Source organism: Zerene cesonia, chromosome 15 (genome assembly GCF_012273895.1).
Source record: "Zerene cesonia ecotype Mississippi chromosome 15, Zerene_cesonia_1.1, whole genome shotgun sequence".
NCBI classification, from domain to species: domain Eukaryota; kingdom Metazoa; phylum Arthropoda; class Insecta; order Lepidoptera; family Pieridae; genus Zerene; species Zerene cesonia.
Window position 1 is genome coordinate 859,983 of NC_052116.1, and position 23,224 is coordinate 883,206.

The following is a 23,224-nucleotide window of genomic DNA, read 5'->3' on the forward strand; positions in this document are numbered from 1 at the left end:
TATAGATATTTATCTGTTTATCAAAATAGCTATTAATTTGGTAGTAATGCCTTCAAAACTCCATAATTCTTAATACTAAAAAAAATTAAATCGTGTCAGGACGATAACGGAATTTTTAATGATTATAACTTTATTGTTATTAACTTATTTTTAGTAATTTTAAATTTTATTTAGAAGCAAGCTGTTTCTCCTAAACACAGGTTGCCCTGCAATCTAGCTAGGGAAACATCGGCTTTATATATGTAAACTTTAAAAATATATGTAAGACAAAACGTTTATATAAACTAGATTGTAATTGCTATAAATTGTAAATTTAAAAATGTCAAAAATGTATGTATGTATGTATGTATGTATGTATGTATGTATGTATGTATGTATGTATGTATGTATGTATGTATGTATAATTCTATTATTGATAATTAAGTTTTTGACTACACATTGGACTCTATGTAACAATGTAATAAAACATTTTAGAAATATTTCTTTGTTATATAAAAAGGTAATTATGAAACAGGTTGTTTTGTACCATATAACCTTTTAATTTTATTTGTTTACGTATTTAAATTTTAAAACATCTTTCAGCTCAGTATCTTTTTTCTCGTAAAAAAACTTTGGTGTTGATGATAAAAATGTAAAATCATCACGTAGCTGCATTATTTGTATGTTAATTCCATTCTAAAAAACTATATATTTAACTATATATTTTAAGTTGAATAAAGAAATGAAGGAGGTTCTCAATTTGACTATTTTTTGGGTTTGTTGCTCGAAAACTCCGTGAGTTTTTAATGATTGACGTGTTTGTGTTTGATAAGGAATTGCTGTGGTTTGATCAGATTATAGAATTTGGAGTATCTCAACCCAGGGACGTCGGTGACCGTTTTTGTAGGAAAGAATTATACATTTTTATAATACGTTGTTTGAATCATTTTCTAAAAATACAATACAAAAGGTTTTCACACATGTTGTTTGGAATTAACACTCCTAACCGTAGCAGAAGACGCGGGTTCGAATCTCGCGCATTGATCGAATGGTATCTTAAAAATATCTCATTTATAAAGCAAATCAATGCTATAACATTAAACATTAAATAACCACTTCTAATATTAAAGTCTTTTCTTTATATATTAATAATAATTATCTCTCAAGGTTTCACAGCCCTGCCACATCAATGATGAGAGAGTATACATCTTAAGTACTTTTCACTTAGTGTTTATTCCGTCTAGATTTTCGTGCGTGCTTTCACGACTCATTATGAGAATAAATAATTTGTATAGATACTGTAGTGATGTTGTTATCTGCTCTAATAATATAATGCTGATGAGGTAGCTTCTTTGATCGCGCATCGCTCGTGTAGTGAAAGGGAACTGACTGTCCCGGGGTTTGCCCCCATTGTTTCCGTTGCCGTGGCTTTTCCGGGAAGAAAGCTAGCTTTTTTGATTTCTAGGCTCTTAAACTATCTCTGAATCAAATTACATCCAAATTGGACAAACAGTTCCAGGTATAAGAGTGTTCAAGCAAATCTTCAGCTAAAGTTAAAATGTTTTAGTTTTAAAATTTTTTAGCAGTATGACAAAGTATAAAAAAGCAAAAGAGAGCTTTGTCGATTTAGATGATATTTGTTAGAGAGATAGTTTAAGATGATGAGGTTAAAGAATTATTAAAAGGTGATGTACGTAACATTTTAGTGATAGGCGATATATTTTAAATTTCTATCCACGTTTATATATATTTTCACTTTTCTCCAATTAGATTTAGTGAAAACAATTGTAATAAGGATATGGTATAGAGTCAGCGTCAGATCCAACAGCATCCACAAGATGCAGCGTCTTGGTTTGACTGCTTAATCTGAATCTATGTAAGTTACATGTCCGACCGAACCATGCTGTATGATTGTCACATGCGTCTTTACTAACAAAACATCATTATTATTCCCTGTTGCTAGCACTTTTTATTATAAATCTGAAGCGTTTATTTGTTTGTTTGAACGCACTAATCACAGAAACTACAGGTCCGATTTGAAAAATTCTTTCAGTGTTAAATAGCCCATTTATTGAGGAATAGTCTTCATCAATAATTAGGCTATATGTACCGGGCGAAGTCGGGGCGGACCGCTAGTAAAATTAAAATTAAATATATCAAGGGTCATCGCGGGACGGACCGCTAGTCTCGAATCATGTTTGTAATAATTGTCATTATTAGACGAGCTTTCTTTCGCTTGTAATAACGGTCTAATAAACCTCATTTTTAGTACAATCACAATGAAAGGTATATATTACGATGTCTCATATATCATGATGGTTCAGCATGTGCACGGGGCATGCCCAAATATATCGCATGCCCAATTTAACATTTCAACTTTCTCGGCGATAGTATACTCAATTTGTGAGCATTGGCATAATTCCGCTGCTGTCATTTAATAGTCAGCAATATTATGATACTGTTGTTGTGATAATTATTTTTTATTTATTTAGTACTAGTATCTAGTGGCGTAGTGTACCTGGAGATTACTGGAAATACACCGCCTCTGTTAGGGTTCTGTAGCTAAAGGGTAAAACATGACCTTGTAATTAAAACTTCGTTGTTCTTCTATGTCTGTGTGTCGGTCTGTCGAATTATCTTTGTATTTTTTATATTTATCAAATTAATAAAGCACACTTTCTTTAACTCCCATTCTTCGCAGGGCGGGGCCATGGGCCCAGCGCCACCCCCCCGCTCCGCCACTACACATCGGTTATTTTTATGGTACGTTAGCATTGTTTATTTTAAATGCTAGCTGCGCCCCGCGGTTTCACCCGCGTAAGTCCGTATCCCGTAGGAATATCGGGATTAAAGTTGCCCATATATTATTCCAGTTGTCCAGCTATCTACGTACGAAATTTCATTGCAATCGGTTCAGTAGCTTTTGCGTGAAAGAGTAACATACACACACTTCCTCACAAACTTTCGCATTTATAATATAAGTAGGTTTGATTATTACGTAAAGATTGTATTTTACTACAATATATTCAATCAATTTTAAAAGTATCAGTTCAATGTTCATCGCGTGATATATCAGCATTTTTACAACTGAATGACACTCTCACATAAGAGGCTTAAAACATGTTTTCATCGCAGTTGGTTAAAATGAAACAGACTGTAAATATCTAACAACAAACCGTTAGCTTTAACTACTTCTCTGCTATCCTCATATGGCGCAAAGAAAGGAACAGATTAAATAAAAAATCATTAAAATAAATGACGTGTGAGTAAAAACGTAATCGGATGTCCGTAATTAGCGTAACGACACTTTCTCTATTATTTATAGGCTTGCGGTACAATGTGATCATTGATAAATATATTGAATACTGTTTTATTAACGATAGCTTTAAGATACAAATAATATTTATTCGAATAACAATTTATTTACTAGTGGTAAAGGATTTGCTTAAAAACAAAGAAATGTAGCAAAAAAACTTTATGAATTGTTGTTTTTTTTGGTGACATAATATGAACAAACACTTCACCTGAAGCGCCACAGATTATTAAAATTGCTTAATAATATTAAAGCCAAGAAGTAATTGAATTATAACTTCAAATCAAATAGAATATAAATTCGAAGCGAATGTATGAATGCTAGCCTCATGCTTATGCTAGTTAGCCAGCGTAGCCAAAGAAGATTCTCGAGAATGAGATGTTCAACCGTGATAAACAGTAAAGGATATAAATAGTAAGAAAAATTCACTCCCTAGCTCACTATTTCGACAAATCAAAAATTATAGTACAAAATCGCTCCGTTACAATGTAGAAAAAAAACTAGCAAGTAATCCCTAATATCAAAATTCAGTTAGGAACATATGAACGACAACTTGTTTATTTCCCTTTTCTTTCCTTATATAATCCTCTTTAAATACAGTACGCAAGAAGAAGCGAATTACGGACAAATCGTTTCCAGTAATTGTTATCGCTACAAAAACCCCCATTACGTCTCTAACCTCGCAAAACATCGCAGTTTCCTAGCTTACTCAATATGTCATAACTGTACGTGGTGCGCATGCGCTGAGGACATCGTTATGATTGATTAACTATTTTCACTTTACGACGCAATATAGCTTTTACCTGCATTGATGTAAACAGAATAACCTAAATAATAATCCAGCTTCTGTTGGCTAAACTTGAAACAAGATTCTTATAATAATAACTAATCATTTCTACTAATAACGAGGTAGGCTTCTTTTTCGATTTTACCAATATAAATTATAAATTGTAATCAAAAGGTTAATTTGCTATCATAAAGATATAAGCTTTAGCGTAATAAAAATACAATCGAATAGAACCTTCTTAGTTTTTCTTGAACTTTGATTGTAGGGTTAGTCCCAATGTTCATATGTTCATGAAATAACTTCATCTAAGGTAATGCGCTTGCATAAGTCTAAGGAAAGGGAATCAGACAAAACAATTTTAACATGGTAGGTCAACCCATATTGCTGTTGAACTGGTGTGTCATTTGAGCTAAACCCTTTACACAAAATTTTCTTTACAACACTTAAAATAGTTTGGAAATCTTAGGAAGTAATCAGGCATCTACTGCGGTCCGAAGACCCTAGCCACTCTGAAGAAATATTTTACTATCTCCATCCTTCTCTATTGTATTGAAAATAATATTTCCATCTCCACTTATAGCATACTTCAGAGCGGTCAATATTGATGAAAACCGTACCACTGTTATTACCCACTTTCATTATTGAATAATAAATTACTCCATATATTATGATTAGTAATTTGTATGATGCCATAATCTTCGTTAGTAATCGTTAAAAATAATTATTATGTTGTATAATGATGTTATAAATGACTAACTGCGCCCCGCGGTTTCACCCGCGTAAGTCCGTATCCCGTAAGAATATCGGGATAAAAAGTTGCTTATATGTTATTTCAGCTGTCCAGCTGTCTACGTGCCAAATTTCATTGCAATCACTTCAGTAGTTTTTGCGTGAAAGATCAACAAACACACACACATCCGTACAAACTTTCGCATTTATAATATTAGTAGAATATTATAATTTATATTGAATATACTTATTGCTAAAAGTCTAACCTGTGTTTATTGTTTATTAGCTTTTGCCCGCGGCCTCGCATGCCTTAAATTCGGAGTAGTTTAATACATATTATTATACAAAAAACCTTCTTAAATCACTCTATCTCTAAATCTCTAAAGAAAACCTCACCAAAATCCGTTGCGTAGCTATAAAGATATATAGACTTATAGGAAGGGTGTGGAATAAGCTGGGATATATATATACATTTTTTTTATAACAGAGCGGGCATCCGTGGATCACACGATGCAACGCCTCTGTCCATGAGCAACAATAAAGCTGTTATAGCTGTTGTGGAGCTGTTGTCGGCTTTCGGAGTTTCGGAGGTAGTGATAAGCTCTCTTTTTAAAGATATTTATGTCAAACACCTCTGGGAATACATTTTAAGTGGGAATTACACCTAGGTACCTAGTGTTAGAGTATATAACAATAACAGTAGTGTTGCATTTAATTAAACAAAAACTGCATAATACCACCCAATTACAAGCCAAGTCTATAAGCGATTTCTTATATCGATCGAACAGTTTCCTACATAACCAGGTTATGGATTTCTACATAATATGTCACACGATGGCAAAATGCGTTCAAATGGAAGACAATTGTGAGAAATTGTCTGTGAAACTTAGGGAAAGTGTGTACAGTTCACATGATTATTTGATTACCTTTGATTACGATAATATTGATCTGTATCGATTTACGATTTTTTTACTTTACTAGCTTTTGCATGCAGCTTCGCACGTGTTAATATCTAAGTGGTTTAATAGATGTTATACTTATAAACCTTTAGCTTGAATCACTCTATCTTTAAAAAAAAACAAAAAAATCCGTTGTGTAGTTTTAAAGATCTAAGCATATACACATAAAGACGCGGAAAGCGACTGCTTTATACTATGTAATGACTTTTTTATGTCATCGTTTGCAATGGAGCTGGTGGGTTGCCTGATGGTAAGCGCTACCACCGCCTATGAACATTTGGAGAGGCGTAAGGTCGATTGCAGACCTTACGCCTCTACGGATGGATTAATAGGATATGTGAGGATATGTGTTTTAGAAGCAATGTAATGTTACGTAGTAACATCTAATGTGTAATTTTCTGATGTATTTTTATTCTATTGTAATATTATAACGAAGTAAGAACGAAGGAAGATTCAATACCTAAAGTCTACGAAGCTTTTTAATAAAAATATAAACGGTAGAATGCTGGTGCAGTGATGTATACTCTATTTTTATCAAAATGAATTATCCTACTATTATTACAAACGCGAAATGTACGTGTATGTATGGATGTATGTATGGATGTATGCATGGACATATGTATGGATGTATGTATGGATGTATGTATGGATGTATGTATGGATGTATGTATGTATGGATATTCGTTACTCCTTCACGCGAAAACAGCATATCGTATCTGTAGATAATTTGGTACAGAGATTGGATATGGTTTATAGTCTGGATTAGCAAGGCGACCTTTATCCGGGTATCACACAAGTCACGCCGCGGTTTTCAGCTAGTGAATAATAATCAAAAGTCTTGCAACAAGATAATACATATTTCTTTTCGTATAGGCCTAAGATTTACATCAGTGAAATTCAAATTTTCTCACAGCAACGTCGATAAGACAATAAAATAATAAAATATTAAGAGATTGTACGACAAATTTTTCAAAGGGGTTAAATTAATAACAATAGAAAATATTTCGCATTGTTATTGAGACAATGGCGAGAGTGCGCTATCTCTAACCGATTTGAAAAAAGGTGTATTCATAAGATATGTTCGTGATGGCAAATCTGCTTATGGTAATTTTATTGTTTTGGTTTATTGTGGGCTGTTTCTATTCAATACAAGCGTTATGTCATTATTTATTTTCATACTGATTGCGTTTGTGTCTTTATTTCTTATTTGTAAATTGTTTTGTTGTTCTTATGTCAACGTTTAAAAGTACAGATGTTATAATAAATAATTCCCTGTATAACGCACATGTTTATTTACAAACAGATAATTAAATGACACGTAATAATGTACATATCTTCGCTTATTTAGTAGTTAGTAAAATTCCCCCTTAACAGGTGATATTTTAACTTTTTGTAATCCTACTATCCTACTAATATTATAAATGCGAAAGTTTGTAAGGATGTGTGTGTGTTTGTTGCTCTTTCACGCAAAAACTGCTGAACCGATTGCAATAATTTGGATAGAATGATTTGATTTGGTACGTAGATAGCTGGGCAACTGGAATAACATATAGGCAACTTTTTATCCCGATATTCCTACGGAATGCGGACTTTTGCGGGTGAAACCGCGGGGCGCAGCTAGTTGATTTTATAAATCTGTTAATCTCGTTAGATTTCTTAAGAAATTAGTGAGAGTAAATACTGAGTCAATGATTTAATATTTCATACATATTCTGTGATTACTACCTGAGTTAGAAAAAAATCTAATAACGTGACATTTGCTAAATTGTACGCAATTATTACAGTAATATAATGCAATTTATCTTTTCTTCGTAAGCCGGTTATTTAATATATTATATATGGGTAACATTTCAAGGTTCGTCCACACAGAGCTAAAACAAAAATATATTTCTTTTAACAATTTGATAAAAATCATAAAAAAAATAATCAAACACAAGAAAAAACAATAATTGATGAGGTACGTTTTAATCTGAATTTTATATATGGGTACTTTTTTATATGAATTTTAAAATGAACCTCAATCTGATGGTTGTTCTCTCGGTAAGGTTATCAATAATATTATCAAAAAAGGATTAAGAAATATGACAATAAGTTTGTCATACCTTTGGAATCCGCGTCGTCACAACTCACAAGCGAGTAACCTAAGTGATAAATCAGAGTATTATCTATCTGTGTCAAACTTATCCAATTCTGATCATTTTTTTGACGTTATTTGATGTATTTCTTAAATGAGATTTGTTTAAGAACAGAAAAATTCAACCACGGGGCAAAATTCGAACCCGGGTCATTCGCCGAAGCGTTGCAACGTCAAGTTTAGGATACCTTATAATTCAAAGTTCCTTCACATTAAAACAGTTTTAAACAAAATTCACTATTAGGTATTGCCTAACTAATTCTTCCGTTAATACATCTGGCTCTGTGTGGCCGAACCATTATCGGAAGCAGCTCGACGTCGGTTTTCACTTTCAAGTGCAAGGTTCCACTTTCACTGCACTTTCTTTTATTTATACACATTATTTATATCGGTTTCCGGATATCTGCTATTACGTCATCATTATTTCCTAGTACCTAGAGTCATATTTTACGTAACGTTATTTTTATAAAATACATTAAATAATGTAGAATAAGAAAGAGTTTATGTATTTTACCTAAATTTAATATTGATTTAAATTAGTATTTGTTAAACTCATTTTGAAATTGTTTTCTTACTCTCATGAATTTATTAAAGTGCATGACGCTTTTTAATTAAAGTACCTGGATGACCGAGCTTTGCTCGGTTTAACTTCGTGAAGTTAGATTGTTTATAAGCGTTTTTTCCAAGATCGTTTAGGAATTTTTAAGTGAACACGTGCATTAGTATTATTATTCGCCAATAGATGTCAGGAAGAGTCGCTAAGTTTAAGTCGATAAAACACGAATATGACATTTTCTAAAAAAGATTCCTAGCTAGATCGATTTATCGCCCCCGAAACCCCCTATATACTAAATTTCATGAAAATCGTTGGAGCCGATTCCGAGATTCCAAATAATATAAATATATATATACAAGAATTGCTCGTTTAAAGATATAAGATAAATCATTTAGAAATTAAAGACTTTTAGACGGATACAGCGTGAACGGGCGTGGTCACAGGGACTATCTAATACAGTATTTCTTAACAACTGGCCCGATCATTAAACGAGAAACTGAAAAAGAAATCAGAACAATATGACTATCATTTGAACCAATAAGAAAGCAAATGAATTGAGAAAAAGTATGCAATCTTTCATTATTTACTACGTTTGTAACATCCGCTCTTATCTTATTATATTAGTTTTGAAGAGATGAGTCGTACAATTTTTATTATTATCGTTCTATTAAAATGATTTCTTTAGTATTTTCTAGTGTTTGATTTTACGCGAGTAATATACACTTAGGAATTAAAAACTTTTTAACGCATTTTAAACGCGATTTATTCATTATATTATTAACCCGCCGTTTCGAACACTTTACAGCGAGCGTGGTGACGGGGAGACATTATGAGGTCATGTATCATCTCAGTCTTTTAAATAGTTTTTAATTTCTAACTGTTATAAATGTGAAAGTTTGTGAGGATATATGGTTCTTACAGGGATCAGGTTATCTATATAGGATCTGGATGAATGTTCGCAGGCAATCTTATGTAATTCATATAATTGTAATAATGATACATAAGTTATTGTATAGGTGTAAAAGTTCCCACATGCCGTCATACCCAAAAAATATATATATATCTTATATATAGATATTTTTTTGATTATTTTGAAATTCTTGCTTATACATATTATATGAAAGAAAAAAATGTATACCTTTATCTCATAATAAAATCAATTGTATATAAATCCTAAGTATTTACAAACAACTAGCTGCGCCCCGCGGTTTCACCCTCGTTCGTAGGAATATCGGGATGAAAAGTTGCCTATGTGTTATTCCACTTGTCCAGCAGATACCTAGAACGTACCAAATTCCATTACATCCATACATACATCCATACTTACAAACTTTCGCCTTTATAATATTAGTAGGATAGGATTCTACGGTCTCATAGCTCTAGAGAAATAAAAAAGCATCGTTAATTAAATTAATTGATGTGTCGATAGAAATGGTTGGAAGATTGCAATAAAAAATGTGACCAACAAATATAGGCATAGAACATAAAGCCCTCTAATCAAACAAGTTCTCCAACCAGTCTGTCAACAAGTCGTCCAACCAGTCGACTGGGTTGTTAAGCTTTCTACAGCTTTCAACTGCACTCTAATAAGGACTGAGTTAGCGATTTTCTCGCAATAATCAGCTTCTATTTCATCGTCGATTATGAAGGGAAAAAACGCGTCCGCACGAATACGAGAAGTTAGATTTTATTTATTTCTAATTGCAGGTTTTATTCTTCTATTCTGACAGAAGTTGTAAATCGAAATCCTAATAATATTATAAATGTGAAAGTTTATGAGGATGGATGTATGTTTGTTGTATGTTTGTTACTCTTTTACGCAAAAACCACTTAACCGATTGCAATGAGATGTGGTATGTTGATAGCTGGACAACTGAAATAACACATAGGCAACTTTTTATCCTGATATTCCTACGGCATACAGACTGTCGCGGGCGAAACCGCGGGGTGCAGCTAGTCTAATATATATATAGGCTGTCCCATCGATGGCGTATTAACTTATAGTTTTAATACGCTACATATTTCTATCTTTTATTGTAACAAATTAATCCAAAAATTATTAATCGTTCAACAATTTTTTTAACTATAGGAAAGTTATATCTTAATCGCCTGTATAGGCTTTTCCCCGGGTGCATCCAGTCGAAGCCGGGGCAGGCTGGTGATAAATGCGCAGTAATTATATGCAATACACTTTCCTCAGCTTTCTAGTGCAGGAAGCGGTTTCCGACGACTGGTTCCAATGCTGTTATTACGGTAATGATACTAAATCGACAATCGATATCTGAGAATATTTGTGTAATTGATAAGCGATATAAATCAAAATCATATCAAAATACTTTATTGTGCACCAAATCATACAGAAATAAATTCTATAAATAAACTCTATAAAAGCAATTTAAGAAAGCTAAGCTAGTATTTTCTTGTGTTTTATTTTATGCGAGTATTATACATTTAGAAATTAAAGAAAAAACCGCCCGCGGTCTCACCCGCGTAAGTCTATATCCTGCAGGTATATCGGGATAAAAAGTTGCCTATATGGTTTTCCAGCTGTCTACGAACCAAATTTCATTGTGATTGGTTGAGTAGTTTTTTCGTGAAAGAGCAACAAACACACACATACTTGCAAACTTTCGCATTCAAAATATTAGTAGGATAGTAGGATAGAATATTACTAACCCGACGTTTCGTCAGTCAGTATCTCCGCGACCACGTTCACTGTAAAGTGTTCGAAACGTCGGGTTAATAATATAATGAATAAATCGCGTTTAAAATCCGTTTAAAAGTCTTTAATTTCTAAAAGTTAAACTACTAATAATCTTTAAAATGTCTTTAATGTAACCAAGAAAAAAGCTCTCACAAGGACCTATCTTTTATTTTTGTATAACATGCTTTTGTGTTGTGCAACTTTTTATCCCGATATTCCTACGGGATACATACTCAAGCGGGTGAAACCGCGCGGCGCAGCAAGTAAATAATATAATTATGAAGTTATGTTTCATTGAATGAGAAAAATCTATAGAATCGACATCCTGTTGATAGCGAAAGGTTCACATTAAAAGTCTGCAAGAGACGCGTATCGTCATATTTACAAGTGACCACTTCATTACCACAACACTATGGCCTTAGGTATTTGTATGCGGACAGTAATCCATCAAGTTATGTGCAGTCATCGTCCGTCGCAGGCAATGTTGAGTTTCGCAAGTGCTGGCTGGGGACATACGAGCGGGCTAACGCGGCGATTATAAGACATGGTTATATCCTACTAATGTGATGTGATGTGTGTGTGTTTGTTGCTCTTTCACGCAAAAACTACCGAACCGATTGCAATAAAATTTGGTACGTAGACAGCTGGACAACTGGAATAACATATAGGCAACTTTTTATCTCGATATTCTTACGGGATACGGACTTACGCGCGTGAAACCGCGGGGTGCAACTAGTTAATTGATATATACACTAATATTGTAAAGAGGCAGAATTTGTATTTTCGTTTGTTTGTAATGGATAAACTCAAAATATACTCTACCGATTCTAAAAATTCTTTCACCATTAGAAAGCTGCAATTTCACTGAGTGACATTGCTTTATATAGATACCACGGGCAAAGCCGGCGTGAACAGCTAGTGAAATAACCAGAATAAATATATATTTTCGTTGAATGTATAGTTTTGAGTATGTTTGGTAGCAATCAATTTTAGCAAAAAACTAAACCGTCTTCAAGAACCAAATCAAATTTAAATGGGACCATACGGGAGACTTTCAAATATGCATATATATAATATATATGACAACATCTAATGTACGTATTCAAGCAGCAAATAAATGAATTTGAATAAAGCTTTCAAATAAAAAAAGTTGTTAATGATGAACATACACCTATATAATAATTATAATGAAAACTGTCGTTTTTTACGTGCCACTTTTTTGGGAGAGCCAGGAAACGGATGGCTGCCAGTTCCCATCATGTCCCATCTGAAAAAGGGTGTCAGAACACAGAGGATATTCGGCCAGTTATAGCCCCGGGGCCTATCCTATGCAAGGTTTGCACTCAAAAATGGTTAACGTCCGTTAGTACCTAGCCTAAACTAAAATCGCCATTGATACAAACGCAATATCGGCCATTTTGATGTCAATGTCACCGCTGGGAGAGTTACTCCCTTTGTTTTTAATTACGTTGATACTATTACAGTTAAATAACAATAAGTCTATATTTGATAAGCATTTGGCCCCCGTTTGCGTGGGAAATAAAACTGTTATATATGAGAATACAGGTAAATCATAAGTTTGGTGTGTAATTTTAATTATTTGTATTAAATACTAGCAAACTCGGCGAACTCCGTTTCGCCACCAGATGGCTTCGTTTTTCCCGCTTTTCTGTTGAAATTTTTCCGGAATTTTCTTTGCTATAAACCTCACGACGCCCAAGACCTTTCCAACGAATGCAAAACCGTGGAAATCGGTTCGTGCGTTCTGGAGTTATAGCGTCAGGAAGGAAAACCCGACTTATTTTTATATAGTAGATTATACAAAGAAATTAATAGACAGCTTAAAGTAATATATACCATTACTATAACTGAGACAATTTTAGGTCGTTATATCTAATATATAAAATTCTCGTGTCACAGTTTTCGTTGCCATACTCCTCCGAAACGGCTTGACCGATTTTGATGAAATTTTTTGTGCTTATCCGGTATCTATGTTAATCGGCCAACATCTATTTTTCATACCCTTAAATGATAAGAGTAAGGCAGAACAGCGTTTGCCGGGTGCAGCTAATAAAAAAGATTCCAAACATTAAAAATGGTGAAATATAGGAAGTATAAACTCAGACAAAAGTAATATTATGCATAATCCTATTTATTTTACTAATACATAAATCTGAAGAGTTTGTTTGTTTCAACGCGCTAATCTCATGAACTTCTCCGCTGATGTGGATGAAAGTACAGAGTAAATTTGAGACTCGGGAAAGGTGAAAAGGAAAACATGGATAGTTTTTATCCCGGACGTCCCATGGAATTATAAGGATCAGCACCGGGACTGTTTTTATTGCTTTAAAGCTATTAAAAATGTAAATGATATATTCGATACAACATGAAATATAGGAAACCAGTGTAATTAAATTTGAATTATTAATCAAAACACATAATCTTAATGCATAGATGAAAAATATTCTTAAATAACGTCCTACATCCTATCTGTTTTAATATCCAAGGTCGAGAGGTTCCAGGATGTTCACACGGTTTATTGGTACTACAGACCACTTGTAACCTTAGAGATGGTACTGTTTTAGCAATAAATATGCATCGAGGTTAATAAATATCACAAAAGGTCAAGAGGATGTGGCGTAGAAGTTAATTTTATTAAATTATTTAAGTAATTTATAATGAATAATCCATTATTTTATAATTTAAGTTTCCGGCTAATGAGATCACCTGAAAGAAAGAATGTCTTAGAAAGAAATTGACATCCCGTGGTTTCTTTGTGGGGCTTACAGCCATTCTATTTCACCTGTTTGTGTGTATGCTTGTATGTTATCGACTCAGTGCCTCGATTTTGACCCACATTAAAAGGACAGATTTAATACAAACTTTGTAGACTTTCAAAGATCGGCGACAATGCCATAAATTCAAGAGTTTATTTTATTATCCCTATTAGGATCGCCAGGTTTAAATAATTTATTTCTTTACATGTTCTATGGGTAAGAAGTGAGATAATTTATTTTTAAAAATTTATCACATATGAACAAGTGAGATAATTATATGTGATTCTATGGTTGAAGCGGGTTTTAAACTAAATTTATTTACATGTATGATGTTAAACTGATGATTTATTCTACCATAGCTAGTCGATTCAAACAAGAGACCTCAAGAGTCATCCTACATAAAGGATGGATTTTTATATTAGTCTCCACAATCCATTAGTGTGACAAATAAAACGAATTTTGAATTTTTTAGATAAACGATTAGTTTTAACAATATCAAAATTGAATTATAGCCATACATTCAACCCGGTGATATTTAAATCATAAGAATCTCATTAATTCCTATCTTATAGAGGATTAAGTCGATTGAAAAGAATCAATATCAAAAATTTTAAAAGCACCCACAGCTTCTAATATCAATAAAACAAATGTCCTTACTATTTCTCAAGTATAATTAATAAGTATATACTGTGTTATGAGCAAATACCGGATAAGGCAACTAGATAAAGCACAACCGGCGTGGCTAGTGAATCAATTATAAGGGAATGTATGAAGACATTATATTTTATGAAGACCCGATCCGTTAGATGATGTTATGAAAGGTTAGGTGCTTGATATTACTGTGGAGCGTAAAATTGTAATGCGAATATATAAAATATTATTAAAGAGCCGATTATGTTATAAAATCTACCGTTAGCGCAGTTATCAAGTATCATATTCTGATCGATATAAATATCGCCAGATGTGCTGTGGAACCGTCATACATCCGGTAAATAAATTAACGAATATTCTTTAAAAAATTAAAAACACACTTTAATAAATAGAATCAATGATATAGTCTTACTTGTTCTCATACAAAGTATTCGTAAGGAAATTATTAAAACCTGACGATTCTGATCAGTTTAGTAAGATAAACGAATGACATTATTATACAGTCACCGACCCGTGATAAATGTGCAAAGTTTGAATTAAATCTGTGCGTTGAAAATGAATGAAAATCCATTCTTAAAGAGTCGCTTACTTATAAATTACAAGCATACTGTTGAAGCTAGTACAAGTGTTTTAAAAATGTCTACTTATATAAGTTGTTTAAGGATTATTACGTCTGTTTACCTACACCATATAGTAAATTCGACACGAAACGTATGTACATCCTTTACAAGAGTATTCTTAACAATGCTTTTTTTGTATTTTCAATTCTATGTGGGTCCATTTACAGGGTTCCGTATACAGACGATAAAAGGGGCCCGATTATTATAAAGTATTTGTTGTTTGATGTCTGTCAGAGTTTCTCTATCCGTACGTCTCTCCAAGCTGTATTTCATGATAGAAAAACAGTTCACATTTTCGGAGATGTTACATTTCTCGTGTTACAAATAATAAAAATAGAGGCTAAGATGGAACGATGTTAACTTGGATGATAGGTGTTTTTTTGACATTTGCCCTTTAGCTTATTTTTACGGAACCCTTAGTGAAGCGAGACCAACTTGGACTTGACTGATTTTTAATATCCACAAGACACGATCAGGAGCCGAGTCTACGTAATGTCTTTTAACATTATATGCTATTTTTAGCGTACTTGGGTCGTTACGAACATTCGTTGTCCTTTTTTCAAACCCATTTTAAATCTTATTTCATACGCGCTTATACTTTCATCTTTACCATTTCCCATTGCATTTGCGAATAGCAACTTTAAAAATTAGAAGGCAAAAAGTTCATTTTTAAAAATCAGCAGCTAATTGATAAAAAAGTTTATTAATTAAATAGTCAATTATTCAAAATTATAAAGTCCTATTGAATTGTAGAATTTAAAATGCTACATGTGAACAAGAAACGATTATTTTATTCGTACTCAAATTGAACTTTTCTGTACTGTATCGGGAAGATATAGACTCCTGAAACACTGCGAAGTCTATATTGGGACCCAGACTCCCAATATATGTTTTATGTCCATGTTTTTATGTGCGGTATATGTTCGATTAAGACGTATACTTTTATTATTTTTTAATATTTGTTTTCAACTACGAGAAAGTCGATAGAAAAAACCACTTACCTGAGTTCCTTCAGCTTCTCAGCGGCCAATATGGACGCGTAGCCGTATCGAGAGAATTTAGCTAAATCTTCGGAAGGCGCGTTGAAGGCGGCCACATAACGAGCTGGACTCTTTTCATCCAACCACAGACCTGTTAGAACAACGTCAATAAGTACGATCAATCAGCTGTAACCAAAAACACACACAGCATTCTTTGAGTACAATACACAAAACAAGCTAGTTAAGACAATAAGCCGTAATAAAAGCGACTAACAACTTCATGGAATGGTTTTCAAGATATATTATATTGTTACAAATATTTGTTTATGAACAAGAATAATAGAGCCATGTGAGTAGTTCCAAAATTGATACGTTAAAATCGTAAACATTTATCTAACTTACCCATAGAATACAGTTTCGGTTCTAAAACATCGTACAGTTCATTTGATTTCTGTATCCCGTATTCCGCAGCTTCAAGTATATCTTTAAAACCTTCTGAAGAAACATTTGTATTAGTCGACTCCGTTACAAGATCATAGTCGTCATTTTGTAAATAATAATCATCATCGTCAACTGTTTCATTATTAACTTTCTCTAAATCTGTGTCTTGTGTCAAATTATCCTTCTCACAGTATTTGACGACTACAGTCGACGTATTTTTAGTTTCGCTAAATGAGTGGTTCTTGTTTTCATTTCTCTCTATAATCGTTATACTGTGTAATTGTTTATTAGCAGACGAATTAAATAGTGGCATTATGTGTTTCAAAACTTCCAAAATATTGTTATTAGAAGCGTTAGCGATGTTTGTGTTGTTCGGTTCAATCGTTAGAATTTCAACATATTGTGAATCACTTATTTTATTTGTTTCGTTGTGTACATTATTGCTTTCCGAATTGTTCACTTCTTCTGTAATTTTCATATCTATTCTTTCTTCGATACCGCTCCTTACTTGATTAAGAATTTTAAGTCCACTCACTGTCTTTGTTACATTATCAAAGTGGTAATTTTTGTCAGTTTCATTAAGCATTATAGCCTCATTTAATTTCAGATCATCTATATCTCTTGACACGTTTTCCTTTATCCTTTTAATGGATTCAATAATACTATTAACTAGTTCTTCCTGTATTTGTTTATTTGAATCATTATTTTCTAAATTATCAATAACATCAAGGAATAATTTTGTCGTTTCATCATTTGTGTTAGAGTTAGGGCTCGTTTTGTTATGTATTTTGAATATATCTTCTATAAATCTGGTGAAGGGGCAGTTGTGGGTAGTGTTTTCTATGGGTACATCATTTTTTGATGCTGCATACCCAGTATTTATAAAATTTATTATAATTACTGAGACTATAATTTGCCTGAAACAAAATGGAGTTAGAAGATAATTAGACAATAAAAACGTATTCAATAAACCCTGCCAATTTTCTTTTCATGTATTTATAATTTATATATTTAATGTTAACATTGCGATATAAATTATAAAATTATAAAATAGTACGAATTTGTACCGACTTAACGTATGGTACATATATAAACTATATCACAGAGATCACCTACAAACAACGGTGAAAGAATTTTTGAAATCGGTCCACCAGTTCCTGAGATAAGCGCATTCAAACTAACTCTACATCTGTATATTACTAATCAAGATGTCTAATATCCATTTAAAAGCCAACTAGGCAGCAACATTGTTAGATATAGACTCGCACTATCACTAACGATTACAGCCATCGGCCATCACGGACTTTCTTCGGAGGTTTGAGAGGAAATTGTGGCTATTAAATTAATAGCTTGTGTTACTGGTAATGCAGGACGCTGCTATTTTTAAATCACGACATTATTTACGATGTAGATGTTTTTGTGTGAAGAACATTGTATATAGAAAATTATTTGATACAATATTATAACGTTAATTGATTTAGGATTAAAATAACTGACTGTATCAAGATGCTAATCTTTTAGCAAGCTTGAGGCTTATAGTAATTGCGATAATAAAAGTTAAAGACACGGTGAAGCCGCTGCAAACATCTAGTATATAAAGATAATAATATAAAAAATTATCTTATAGTAACCTGCTTATTGCGTTGCAAACTAGAAAAGTTTTAAAATCAGAACTAAAAAAGTGGTTAAAATACTTGGAAGCACAAAATAAGTCATCTAATTAGGTACGCAGAGAACTCATTATTTATTAATATCATATAATAACAAAATATGTACAATAACCTAATTCATCAACTTAAGTTAACAAAGGAAATAGTATTATATACTAAGTACATATTTAGTCTATCATACAAGTATCGGAATTTCAGAAAAAAAGAAGCAAAAAAAAAAACAATCAGAAATATAAAGTAATTATATACATGAATATGAATTAATATTTTAATTAAATAACTAAATTATCACGACGATTAACTACCCGATATTTTTAGTTTTAGAATAGATGTTGATATTTAAGGAATACATAAATTACTCAAGTTAATTTCAAACACATACAACGCACATGTTTTCTTGTAGGAAGTCCATATTTAGATGTTGACGCAAAGAAAAAGAAAGTATTAGATAATGAGATAACTTTATTTGTACGTTAGCACAGATAGTAGACTTGTTAAAGGTATGTTTATTACAAAATGGACCTAGTTTTATATCAAGCGATACCGGTAATTTAATTAATTATATGTAATGGCTGTTTAGCTGATTTCCCTAGACTCCTATGATCAGCTGTCAAACCAGAATTGGCGCCAATTTCAATTGACTCATTGGCCATTGCTTCTTTTTAATTGGTAATCAAGATAAACAATTATTTGCTCTGAGTAATTTTTTACACTAATAAAACAATATCACTATAATTTTTTATCTTATATTAACAATTCTTCGGCCCGTATATGATACGACTAATATAATTGAATGTTATCATTGTAACAAATTAACTGTCAAAATGACAAACTAGACATTAACAGATAATAACTAACCTCAACAGTTCCATATTCAAATTCGAACTATAACATCACTTGAACTTGGAGAACACAATGAGAATTTTCAAATGTCGTTCTGAAATCTGCCTTTAAAGTCACTGATCGCGCATCGAACTGGTTTCTAAACATATAACTGTTCCCAGTGGAAATAAATTGTTTTCTGGTTCGTATTTATTGTATCGATGTTATTTATTCGATTTTTAAATCGTTATTCCCGATATCGGGTTGTCCGGGAGAGGCACGAGGTAGGACTAATGGTTACATAATGTTGGATGGAAGAAGTACTGTTATGAGACCTCAGTGAGAACGATGATCTCGCGTTTGCGTGCTTGTTTTGTAGCGAAATGGTCACTTGGCCGTACGTTACACCGTCAACCAATTTTCGATATATAATTCTTGATTAGTTTTTCTTACACTCAACATTGGCTCAGTCCCTCTGTCTTCACCCAGAAGCTATTATCAAAGAGAAGAAGATTGATTTTTGTTGTGCTGCATAATTACATCTATTAGAGATGATGTGTATGTAAGTAAATGATACAATAAGAATTGAATTTGCCGCAAAATTTGCGTTGTCGAGGTTTTGTGTTGTCTACAACGAATTTTTATTTACAAGTGTAATATTTTAAGTGAAATTGTTTGCATAAAGTAATGGTTATAGTCCGGTCAATTTAGACCTGAAAACAGTAATGAAAGAACAAAAATTCCGACAGAGCTGAATTTTGGTGAAGACCTTTATTTCACTATAAAAAACAAAAATTCGAAAGTCCCCATCTCTCCCATAAGTGCATCAAAAGTTATTCGGGGTCAAAGGTCAAAATTTTAGGTATTTTGAGGTTTTCTCTAAAACCGTAAGTTTTATCGAAAAAATACCTCAAACCAAATTTATAGATCTTAAAATTCTCTACAAAAACAGTCCTAATGATTTTTTCTCTAAGTGTTACCGTTCCTCAGATATCACGATTCTAAGAGTCACGTTATATAATGTGCACACATCAGCCACGTATTCCACACATTCAGGTACATAACCAAGTAAAACATCCTGTTTTTGTCTCTTTTATGAATTATATTCTGAAAATACATATTTAAATGAGTGTCAGTCCCTTCGAAAATCCCCTCCACCAATATGGCCTTCAATATAACATCTGGCTACCTACTCTATTTTTCATGTGGCTCCGTTCATGTGCCTGCGTCTTTAAATCTTAAACGTTCTGTTCGAATGAATATACTTATTGACTACAATCCACAAGTAACAAAAGTTTTGAGCAAATGAAGCAAAATTGCGACATTTTTTGTCAAATATTAATCACTAAAATATGTCCGTATATCCGCGGATGATCCTAGATAGTCCTACTATTGCAAAAACGGTAAGGAATAAAACTGGGCTATGGAACGGAGGTCCTAAATGGATTGGTAACTGGGTCTATGGGAACATTGACGTCTGCCTTTCTACTACATATTAGTTAGTAAAAACATATTGGCAGACGGTGAGTCGCCCTCTCACAAATGGGTCCTCTAAAAAGTCGCTATAAAATAGCAACAAGAGGGCAACATGTCGTGAGCAGCTAAGGGTGGAGAGGCGTCGCTGGACTTTAAACGACGATCACGCGCTCCATGAGGGTCCAGCATCACGTGTATCCACGTGTCCACTCGCCACTTACGCTTGACATCCACCCTTCGAGCTAAAAGCTTTCGCGACTCCACTCTGGTCGGCCGGTTAAGGCAAGCCGGAGACGAAGACCTCCCCCGGGAGCATTCTTGTTCGCGGGGTCGCTACTCCTCGACACCTCGCACAAGGTGCCCTGCGAGCTTGTAATTATTATTATTAAAAGAGACACAAACAGGAACTTTTGGTTGCTTAAGTACCTCAATGTGTGTATACGAGGCTGATGTGTGCACATTATATAAACGTTTATCTTATTATCCTATTATCCTATTATTCCGACATTATGACTTAGAATCGTGATATCTGAGGAACGGTAATATTTGGAGAAGAAATCATGAGAACTATATTTGTAGAGAATTTTGAGATCTACAAATTTGGTCTGAGGTATTTTTTGGATAAAACTTACGGTTTTTGAGAAAAACTCAAAAAATCTAAAATTTTGACCTTTGACCCCGAATAACTTTTAAAGCACTCATGGGGCAGCTGGGGACTTTCAAATTTTTATTTTTTATAGCAAAATAAAGGTCTTTACCAAAATTCAGCTCTGTCGGAATTTTTGTTATTTCAATATCGTATAATGACCGGACTATTAACTGTGTTTTGCAGTTATTGCTTTACGTAATACTGATATTTTGATAATTTGATAATAATAATAAATAGGACATTCGTCCAATTTAGTGACTATAAGAAAGAAAAAAGCATTGCATACACATTAGCAAAAGTCTTCTCTTCTTCATCTTCCCTTAATTAATGGCTCCAGCCAATAAATAGGGACTCTGCCAATGACCAGTATATAACGGAGAGACAGGACTCAAATTTCAGACAGATAGACTAATACAGTTGTGACATTTAGAGTCTCAACGATAAACAAATTAAAACGAAATATTTATTTAATTTCGTGGACATTTCGATCAAATCAATACTCATAAAAACGGTGTGAGCGTCAGTCTCACACTCCTAAATCATTAGATATCGTCGAACATAATTCGATGCCCGGTTAAAGACCTCTGACAAAAAATAATGAAAAAAAAAAAAAACACAATCGCAATTATTTCCATTTTGTTCTTCTCGAAGTTGGGAACTCGAGGTTGGCTTTGAATTACATTCGGTTTGTCATGATAACACGCGTGACGTAAATGCCTTTTAATTATTTGGAATAGGTTTTTTGTCGCATTGAATCGTATTGGGGTTCCTCAATTCGAATATGCATTATTTTGTGTTCATGATATAATCAGATAACATAATATTATACTCATAATTGTGACTATGTTGCAGATATGTTTGTGAGTAAATGTTGCACATTTCTTTCGTATCTTCTCCTTTTCTCGTTTGGCCATATCAATAACCAATAACAATTTTCTTTTAGAAAGCCTCTATATGTGATCCTGGGGCCTGTCAATTTTATCTTCGTATAGGCGCGGGTAGCCGCGGGTGGACATGACCTATTGAACCTAAAACTAAACTCTAAAATTATATTCCTAAAACAATACCAAAAACAAAGGAGATTGTTAGATTTCGTTATTTTATTATTGAATGTCAGAAATTGTAAATCCATATTATATCCATTTTATAATCCATTGTATATCCATATATAGCCTATATATTGTTTCTATTTGACATAAGTAAGTTTATATCTTTGCGTTATTACAATAATATGCGTTTAAAAGTCAGTTAACTACGCTTCACGTAGGGATTGATGGCATACACGTTTTCGAGTTATTTTTTCTTCAGATACCAGTATACCTTGTTTTTATAGTGGGGAAATCTTACATAGATACCCACAGCCCCCGCGGAAAAGGAGCCGTGGATTATGTCGGATTCTTACCGACTAAAACCCCACTGTATTCCGACAAGCCGCTTTCATGAAGGGGTCACGGGAGCTGGTTAATATACGTCCGCGACCCCCTCGGCAGCCAGTTCCCGGGCCAGCTCAGGAATTAGAGCGGCAAGGTGGAATCACCGCTCGACCCTCCTGTGGGCGGCGTGAGCGGAACACGTCCCACACCGCCTCTCCGGACCAGGCAATGGATTACATCCCCCATCCATTGCCCGAAGATACCAGTATACCTACGGAATCCTGATCGTTACGGTGTTAAGTTATTTGGCTTCTTAGTAAAGTCGTATTATTATTGTTTTCGTGTTATGCAATAAAGCTGGACTGTTGAACGAGTATTTATGTCTTATTCTGTTATATTATTAATTTATCTTTTCTATATTCAACAATAATATAATGGTATTATGTTATCTGTAATTCAACTAAATGTCATTTCAATCCATCTCTTTTTATCGCTATTAATAGTTTAAACAACTCCAATTTTTTTTTTATTTTTTTTTTTATTAAACATAGGTAGACGTTTGACCGCAGTCAAACCTGATGGGAAGCGGAGACGCGGTCTATGG

At 33.3% G+C, this 23,224-nt stretch overlaps 1 protein-coding gene across 1 annotated transcript in view; it reads right to left on the minus strand.

The window, feature by feature from the left end:
- Positions 1 to 19,469, minus strand: part of LOC119832417 (uncharacterized protein MAL13P1.304-like) — a 29,396-nt gene extending 9,927 nt beyond the window's left edge. Inside the window, exons 1-3 of the mRNA XM_038356089.1 lie at positions 19,159 to 19,469; positions 16,592 to 17,547; positions 16,211 to 16,340 (exon numbers count right to left, since the gene is read on the minus strand). Of these exons, the coding sequence (XP_038212017.1) occupies positions 16,211 to 16,340; positions 16,592 to 17,547; positions 19,159 to 19,172 (1,100 nt within the window). The 5' untranslated portion in view covers positions 19,173 to 19,469. The remainder of the gene's footprint in view (positions 1 to 16,210; positions 16,341 to 16,591; positions 17,548 to 19,158) is intronic.
- Between the last annotated feature and the right edge of the window lie 3,755 nt (positions 19,470 to 23,224).